The sequence below is a fragment of the Melanostigma gelatinosum genome, assembly GCF_949748355.1.
Source record: "Melanostigma gelatinosum genome assembly, chromosome: 21".
NCBI classification, from domain to species: Eukaryota; Metazoa; Chordata; class Actinopteri; order Perciformes; family Zoarcidae; genus Melanostigma; species Melanostigma gelatinosum.
The window spans coordinates 16,435,420-16,444,294 of NC_136654.1; the positions used below are offsets into that span (position 1 = coordinate 16,435,420).

Consider the following 8,875-nt stretch of genomic DNA (forward strand, 5'->3'; position numbering starts at 1 on the left):
CTCTTCAAGCATCTGGTAATGTATTCTGCAGTCAGCTCTTCGCCATTGCCAACACTGGGGCCCAGAGCTCCCAGCGCTTACATTCAAAGTGGGGTTGTGTGTGTATGTCTGTGTGTGTGTGTGTGTGTGTGTGTGGGTGAGATAAAGAGAGAAAGTGAGAGGAAAAGACAGGTTGATTTACATTACTATGTATGCACAACATTCTCCACGTAATGAACAGCTCCGGATTCTCTCCGCTTGGTCAATATTTGATGGCCGAGCGGCGGAATGATTTTAGCTGAATAACAGGAGTCCTATAAGCTGCTCAAAAGTTGTATTTCAAGCCCCGTCTCTCCCTTGTCCTCTTCCCATGTAAATAAGGCCAACTCCCCCTAACTCCGCACACCCTTCTGAGGCCGTTTAAAGACCTAACACTGTCTCCTTGTCTCCTTGACAACCAGCATACACTGGGGTCCTGTCGTGGCCTCTCTGTCTTTTGTGTTTGGGAGCTCAGAGAGACAGAAAGAAAGAGAGGAAGAGAGAGAGAGAAAGAAAGAGAGAGAGAGAAAGAAAGAGAGAGAGAGGAAGAGTGAGTGAGAGAGAGAGAGAAAGAGAGAGGGAGAGAGAGACAAAGGAAGAGAGAGAGAGAGAGAAAGAGAGAGGGAGAGGGAGAGAGAGACAAATGAAGAGAGAGAGAGAGAGAGAGAGAGAGAGAGAGAGAGAGAGAGGAAGAGAGGAAATGAAGGATGAAAACCGGACGGGAAAAAAAGATAACAAAGATGACATCACAGCTATTTTATGCCACAACTGAAAATTTGGTTTGTAGCCCGATGATGAGGATGATGATGATTAGCCAGAGGCACAAAATGGGTGGCAGCTTAGTGTGAGAGTGTGTGACCAGAGTTACAGAGAGAGAGAGAGAGAGAGAGAGAGAGGCCCAGGACTGAATGGAGCATTGTGGCAAAGACAGTGGGCACACTGGGCAGTAACACAGAGAACACTAACTCACAGATCATGCCAGAGAGTCTGAAAACACCCACACTGGGCGACAATGGCAAACTTCATCGCTCCACTTGGCCCCGTCTGAATACACACGTACAATGGCAGAATCCAAATAAGATGCTCTGTTATTCGTGAAATTCAACACACTGAATTCCTTCAGTGCCTCTATGTCCCTTTGACTGGCAGCAGATGGCCCGGGGCTGCGCTGCATAGATGTGCGCGTACGTGTGCATGTGTCTGTGTGGTCTTCACCCCCCTGTTGCATCATGGGTGAGCACCCTGTAGGTTTGCAAGGTGAGAAAGCACGCATCCAAAGGCCCGACAGGTGTCATGTTTATTTAAGCCAGCTCTACCTCTCTGCTTCAAGCTATGCAAACAGTCCAACTAATTCAACTTGCACTTGGACCTGAGAACCAATTTAACGAAATCATTCAATCAAAGCAGGAGTACTGTAGTGAGGAGGACTGAGGAGTATCAGAAGCAACAGGTTTGACTCTTATGAAGCTGGTCTGTTTTTACTGTCAGCTCTTTGCTGCCTCCATGTGTAGCTTGTGAGGAATTCCACTATTTTATCTGACAAGATGCATAAACTGCAACAGGTGTGCAGCAAAAAACTGTACGATAGAGCTGAAACATCCACTTGTACCAGCTTCCTAAACACGAGTATTTTGGCGGTGATTTTTGTGTATTTATTACAGATGGAAAAGAGATAACAGAGAGATGTAAGAAAGGTCTTCAGTCAATCTCAAATCGCTGACATTTCTGTTTGTAGTTGGTGTCTAAATCCACAGGGGTGCCTCGTTGTATGCAATTGTCAATACCTTTCAATTTACAACTGTTGGTCAGAGTAAAATGAGCAATTTCAAGAACTCACTTTGGGTTCTGAGAAGTTGGGATGGCCATTTTTCAACATTATAAAGACAAAATGATTAATCACTCACGAACAATAATTATTCGTTGCTGCATCAAACAATAGATGTACTCAATTGTTAAATTCCCCCATATTGCCCAAGGCTAAATAATAAATTATATACATCCAGTTTCAAATCCAGATTCAACAGTCATGTCTTTTTTTCTGCAAAGCAAACATTGAAACCACTGAACATCTTGTGTCTTGATGTCACTCCCAGAAAAGCCGTGAGCAGATTGAACATTTACTCTCATCACTTACTGTATGGATGGGTAATGAAGGAGAAACTGGAATATTTACTGATTAACAATGTAAATACTGCAGGAGAACAGTTATAATATCTGTAAGGCTTACTGGCCTTGTAAACAGACCACTTTATATTTTTATTTCATGTATTAATTCAAGGTTTTTGATATTCATGTATTTTGTTCTATTTTATTTTTTACGTTTGTTTCAATGATTTGTACATGCTTTTTGTAAATTCATTGTTCAATATTTTTTTTGATTGATTTATTATAAGGCAAAATAAATGGTATTATTTCAGACTCCAACTCACCTAACGGAAAGTTAGAAACATGATTTAATATATTGTCTTTTATAATCCATATATATGTATGTAGTGTTGGTATATATCAATGTAACGACATCGTGATAACGTTTTCGCCTGGAGTCAGTTTTGTAATGTCCTGGTCGTTTCATACCTCTTGCCCTCGAGGTGTCGTAAAGTCATAGGGCTTTCAAATAGTTATCAAAACGGCTTTGTAGCTTTATTTATCACGTTTAAAAGAGTTATGGTCTTGAAATCATGAGATTCAATTGATGTTCATGACAGTATTGTATGTTTTTTCCCACATGTCATGGTACATTCTGTTGACGTAACGACAGCTCAACGTCAGTTGTCGCTTTACGGCAGAGCGTGCAGCTGGAGGTCAGGAATTTGAAGAGAAGGCGAGCTCAGTAGTCTGTAACGTAAAGCCGGTGTTTTCACCCGTAAAACTCAGTTGACATTCAACGTACACGTGAACAGGACATCGTCTGTTTGTGTCGTTGATCATTTTTTTCTTTGATTTTGAGTATTTTGCGACATAGCTAGCGCTTGCTAACGTTAGCCAGCTCGGCTAGCGGATCCGGTTTTCCCCAGGTGACCCGTCGAGGATCCTCCACAGCCATGGACAGCAGCTCCCAAGGATCGGGAGGAATGAAAGGAGGTATCGGGGGTCTGTTTGGAGGCGGTGCACCCGAATACTCCAACACAGAGCTCGCCGGTGTTCCCTGTAAGCGTTCACATAGCTTTAGCTAGTTAGCTTAAAACCGGTAACAGCGGTACTGTTACAGCTTCATGACCTTAAAAACATTGTAAATACAACTTGCTCAACATATATAAATGTAACAAGTGATCTAATAGGTCTGTTGTAATGTCATTTCAGTGACTGGAATGAGTCCTCTGTCCCCTTACCTCAATGTCGACCCTCGTTACCTGATTCAGGTAAGCTACTAAGCTAAAGTAGCATTTTAGCTCTTTTTGGTATTAAATTAATGTGTTTTTATGTATTTTTTCTGACTGTAACGTCTGTTGATCTTGTGTTTCAGGACACAGATGAGTTTATTCTTCCCACTGGTGCCAATAAAACAAGAGGCAGGTTTGAACTGGCTTTCTTCACCATTGGAGGATCCTGCATTACTGGTAAGAGATAAGTAACACCAGCAACATAGTGTCAAACTATTCTCTTACATTGGACCTAAAACAAAATATATTCTGTTAATTGGAACATTTTTTCTACAATTGGGACAAATGTAGTGACAATAAGTATATTTGTACAGTGTAGGTCAGAAGTATGTGGACACAGCTGCTGTTCACTTAGATTTTTGTACTTTCTCCACGACTTTGTGGCTGTTTTTTGTGTTTTGACTTTGGTTCCTTGGTAGTGTAGTGAAATACAGCATGCAATGATACTCGGACAACCGTGTGGTTCCAACAAACAGTTTTAGAAAGGTTTTTCATCCATGGATTCTGACCCAAAATCAATGGCTGACCGTAATAATGCCCTTGTGACTGAATGGGAGCAAATCCCTTCAGCCAGGTTCCCAACATCTTGCAAAAACCTTCCCAGAAAAGAGGAGGTTGTTACAGCAGCAGATCGTGTCTCATAGCTTGGGAATTACATGTTAAAAAGTCATATACTTTTTTAACCTAATGTTTCACTCTGCCTTTCTGCCTCTTTGTTGTGACTGTAGGAGCAGCATTTGGAGCTTTGAATGGTCTCAGGATGAGCATCAAGGACACTAGAGACATGGGATGGTCAAAACCTCGTAATGTACAGTAAGTATGGAGACAGAGTTCACTTAACCCAGCAGTATTATTCCTGTTACTACACCTAGATCTAAATGTGAGCTTTCTCTCCTCAGGATTCTCAACATGGTGACCAGACAGGGTGCTTCATGGGCCAACTCTCTTGGCTCTGTTGGTAAGACAAACGATAATCTCAACTAGTATATTCATCTCATGGATACAAATCACATTGCAACATGTAAGAAAGCATTATCTATTTAAATGTATAATATTGTTGATGTTGGGTATGTTCATTTTCAAGTTTCTGTCTTTTGAATGGCTTGACTCTTGTGTAAATCTGGATTTTTCTCTGCCATTGCAGCCTTGTTGTACAGTGTGTTTGGGGTGGCGATAGAGAAGGCCAGAGGAGCAGAGGATGACATCAACACAGTGGCTGCTGGGACACTAACTGGGATGCTCTTCAAATCAGGCAGTGAATGTCTTTTCTTCTTTTATTATCTGCCATTACTGTGTAGTGTTATTGACTTCAACCCAAGAGTGCCTCTCTGTGTAAAATCCTCCTGTTGAACTATTTGTGGTTTCACAAGTTGTCGTCTAAATGAGTGCTGATCTTAATAAATGATGGCTGCATGACAAATGTTGAATATCAATGGCCTTGTTGTTATTAGCTTACACTTAGTGAAGTAATTCTGTTGAGCCCCAGCCATCTGCTACTTTAGGTCAATTAGAATAAGAATTACTTCCTGAAGTTGCTGTTGGACAGATGTTTTGAATGCATGTTTGTTTTATGTTCACTCACACCTCTTCTGTCACTACCGTGTGTTTGCAGGTGGCCTAAAGGGTGTAGGCCGAGGGGGCCTGGCTGGTTTAGCCTTGTCTGGGGCCTACGCTCTCTACAGCAACTGGGACCACCTCACAGGCTCCTCCTCCTCCTCATCCTCCAGGCTGTATTAGCCTTCTCCCACACTCATCTGCTTCTACATTAGGGCCAAATGTCACACAGCCTTTAACCACAGCGCTAAGAGGGATTAGACTCTGGTCACACGCAGTGTGCTTTTCTGGGAAGTGTGGGTTGGTCCCGGCTCGCTGACCCCCCCCCCCCCCCCGTAGACACTTTCCAGGAGGACTCTTGGGGAATTAAATGAAAAAGAAGATTGGACTAATTTCCACCGGAAATCTAGATTTAGACCGTCCTATAACACCCCTCTCTTTCTTTATCCTCTGATGTGATCTGATCAGTAACAAGAAAACACCGTGAGGATATTTTATAAAGATGTAATTTGTAATATCATTGTTTATGGGAGACTTGGTAGTCTTCTTTGATGCTCGTCTTGAAATCAATGAACCCATGATATTTGGGTTCAAAGAGCCGATTTATAAGAGGACATCTGGTGCGTGGTTCACCAGATGAATGGACTGAAAGACGTCTTTGCAAGAGCGAAGAGATTTTCAACTATGATCCACAAACACAGAACTGAGCCTGATGGTCGGCTCTACTCGTATTTATTTAAGCGTTTCTGCGGTGGTTTCTGTTTTACTTTCCAAGAAGTGATCACTGTAAAGCTGTTTATGTGTCTCCATCAAGCCTGCTGTACTAAAGACGATTAAAAAATGGGAAATGTTGACAAAGATTTAGCTTTTAACCAATTTTATTGCGTGAATGTAGACTGGATGTAAAAGGACGTGAGTCGTGTATACCATGCAGTGCCCTGCCACAACTTTCTGCTGTTGTAAAACAAGAGTAGTGCATAGTGAAGACTAAAATATGGTGTGTTAGAAAACAATTTCACATTCAGAATGTGCATTTAAATCTTGAAGTGGAAGAAACGGATTGTAAGTCAGACATGAAACGGAGCAGAGCTTATGTTTCCTGTCGGCGCCAAGTCAGGCGCCGGCTTAGTGCAGGAAGAAGTCCCTGATTCGCGTGGCCTCGATCCAGGGGATGTAGGCGGCGGTGCGGGTGAAGACGCTGGGTTTGTTCTCCACGGTGCAGCCGATCGGGCCGAAGCTCACCACGCCGTGAACCTCCCAGCTGTCCTGACCCTGCTGGCACAGCAGAGGACCACCAGAGTCGCCCTGGGAGAGAGGAAGAAGGGGAGAGACGGGTCGTGAGGTAAAAATTCATTCTCACTTCTACCTCCAACTCTGTGTAAATCTCAGTCCTACCTGGCAGGCAGCAGGCGGGCCCTCTGTGTCCCTGAACCCGGCACAGATCATGGAGTCTCGGACACGGTCGCCCCAGAATTTCTTCTGCCGGCAGGTCTTGAAGCCAATGATGGGCAGGCGGGCTTGATTCAAGGCTTCTGCGAGAGACACGTTCTCCTTCCCACCTGAAATGTGTTCAAGGAACAACACTTTAAGTTTTTAAACCTATTTATCAACGCTAGCCAGACTGAAATATCTCCACAACTGTTGGACAGATGGCAACATTGTTTAACCCACATTCATGATCCCCAGAGGATGAATCCTATTGATTCACTGGCTTTTCCTATTGCACAACCAGCAGTGGACCAAATGACTTTTTCCCCATCTCATTTACATCCCCTCTCCTCCACTCACCCCGGGTGTCCCCCCAGCCTGTGACCCAGCAGTGGTGTCCTGGATTGAGGCTGGTCTGCTTGCGCGGCAGGCAGGCGTAGCGGATGAAGTTTGAAGGGACGATGTCTGTGGCAGCCTTCACCAGGGCGATGTCGTAGTCCAGCTCGCTGTGAGCCGGGTAACGGAAGTTCTCGTGCCGGTAGATTCTCTTCACGGGAAAAATCCTCTCTGCCTTCTCTGAGCGCTTTAGCTGGTGCTTCCCCAGGACGATCCTCCAGCTCCCAGCATCCTCAGCTTTACCTCTAATAGGCCAAAAAATATCGTGAAAGCACGGCCTTCGTGGTTTTCACAAAAACGTATTCAAATCACAACTAAATCCTCTACTCTGTGCTCCGGGTTTCTTACTTTTGGAAGCAGTGAGCAGCAGTTAGGATCCAGTTCTTGTGGATGAGAGTTCCTCCACAGACATGGATATAATGTTTGCTTCCCCTGGGACGAACCTACGAGAAACAACCAGACAGATCAGTGATGAGAAATTACTTGGTAACACTTTATAATAAGGGTACAAATCATATACTTAGGTAATACTTAACTATTGTATGACACATGGTGATTTAATGCAGGACTTGATTACAGTTACAAGTTAATTTCAGACCTGTGCGTTTGCTCAGCCTCTCCATTGTTAGTATATAACTATACTACGAGTCCTGAAGTAAATATCCTCATAGAAATATGAAGCTATTTTTTAAAATCTTTGTTGGTGCTGACACTTGTTGCAGAGATGGTGAGAAATCAAGACACAACTGCACCAACAGATGATCAGAAACCTGGATGCTGTTATGATCATGTACACAGTGAGATGAAGACTTTGTAAACATGAATCAGAATACAATCAAAACCAAGATACGGCTTGAAACTGGGATACTAGAACTACTAATGTAAGCACACTCCTGTTACCTGACTTAAAAGTGTCAACAGTTGAAGTATAGCTATTTAGGTGGCAATACGTGAGCCGATTTTGTCTCTTTTACATCAATTTAAATGGAATATATTCTCTGTTTTGGTGGTTTTAGACAGTTGGACAGATGAAGGCGTCACCTGGTAACTATGGGAACATTTCATGGCCATTTTTCACTATATTCTGAGGTTTTATACGCTAAAATATTAATTGAAAACGTCAATCAACACACAAAGTAATCAAGAAAATAATTGTTTGTCGCAGCCTTAGAAGGGATAAGAGTTTCATGCAGTCAATTCAAGACCTCCCAATACTGAACCACACCAACCCAAAGGCAAGTTTACCTGCAGAGAGACCTGCCAGGGCCAAGAGTGAGGTCTGGCCTCATTCCCAGACACAATCCTCTCAGCCATGTTGGGCTTAAAGTGAGCCATACCACAGTCCCGAGGCCAGTCTAAGACGAGAAGAAGACACGATGAAGCGCTTAAAACACCGAGAACAGACATTCAAAATCAAACAAATGTCAAAGTGTGTTTTAACAGGAGCCTTGGAGGTGTGTGTGTGTTTGTGCATGCGTTTTGTCCTCACCCAGGTGGAGGAGCTTGTGCTGCGGCTGTCGTCCGGGGGTGAGTGTGTATGCAGCTGCAGGCAGCGATGCCTTGCTCAACAGCAGCGGCAGCAGCAGAGACAGAAGGAGGAGCAGAGGAGGTCCCGGTACAGCCATCGTCTATCACAGAATCAGAGGCCGGCACACATCCCACGCTATTTATACCAGGCAGCAATCGCAGGTGTACACATACAGTACACACACACAGCGGTAGGACAATGAGCGGTGTCGCAACAAAGGCCGAGCGCTGGATTGTTCTCCTGTAGCTTCGGGTTTCCACTGCCCCTGAGAAGAAGGGGGATTTCGGGGAGTCCCATCAGCACTTTCACATACACATAGTATGCTCAAAGTACACCCACACGCGCGCAGCACAAAGGCAATGCAGCACTGTACACAAACATCACATCATGTCACGTGACTTACAGCGATGACACAGTGACCTGAACATGGCCTTCATCTCTGATATCAAAGATCTCCTCTATAGTTCATCCTGTGTAAACATGACTCGGTAGAAAAGATGTTGTTACCGATGTGTTTACCAAAGATGGCTTCTATGGATATTACTGTTATTGTGGTTACTTGTCAATCAAA

At 43.8% G+C, this 8,875-nt stretch overlaps 2 protein-coding genes across 2 annotated transcripts; one reads left to right on the forward strand and one right to left on the reverse strand.

Moving 5' to 3' along the window:
• Nucleotides 1-2,804: 2,804 nt before the first annotated feature.
• Nucleotides 2,805-5,812, forward strand: timm23a (translocase of inner mitochondrial membrane 23 homolog a (yeast)). The gene is made up of 7 exons (XM_079293072.1): nt 2,805-3,165; nt 3,319-3,377; nt 3,482-3,575; nt 4,127-4,211; nt 4,298-4,356; nt 4,543-4,653; nt 5,011-5,812. Exons 1-7 carry the CDS (start codon nt 3,060-3,062, stop codon nt 5,133-5,135), a joined length of 639 nt encoding a protein of 212 aa, XP_079149198.1. The 5' UTR covers nt 2,805-3,059; the 3' UTR covers nt 5,136-5,812.
• Nucleotides 5,813-6,077: 265 nt separating this feature from the next.
• On the reverse strand, nt 6,078-8,401 carry LOC306794865 (elastase-1; the record flags this gene model as incomplete). The annotated part of the gene is made up of 6 exons (XM_079293094.1): nt 6,078-6,257; nt 6,348-6,511; nt 6,741-7,021; nt 7,125-7,219; nt 8,022-8,131; nt 8,266-8,401. The coding sequence occupies 6 exons, from the start codon at nt 8,399-8,401 to the stop codon at nt 6,078-6,080; spliced, it is 966 nt and encodes a 321-aa protein (XP_079149220.1).
• Between the last annotated feature and the right edge of the window lie 474 nt (nt 8,402-8,875).

Coding starts and splice junctions, on each gene's coding strand:
- timm23a (XM_079293072.1), top strand. CDS start 3,060: ATGGACAGCAGCTCCCAAGGATCGGGAGGAATGAAAGGAGGTATCGGG. Junction 3,166..3,318: donor AGAGCTCGCCGGTGTTCCCT/GTAAGCGTTCAC, acceptor ATGTCATTTCAG/TGACTGGAATGAGTCCTCTG. Junction 3,576..4,126: donor TGGAGGATCCTGCATTACTG/GTAAGAGATAAG, acceptor TTGTGACTGTAG/GAGCAGCATTTGGAGCTTTG.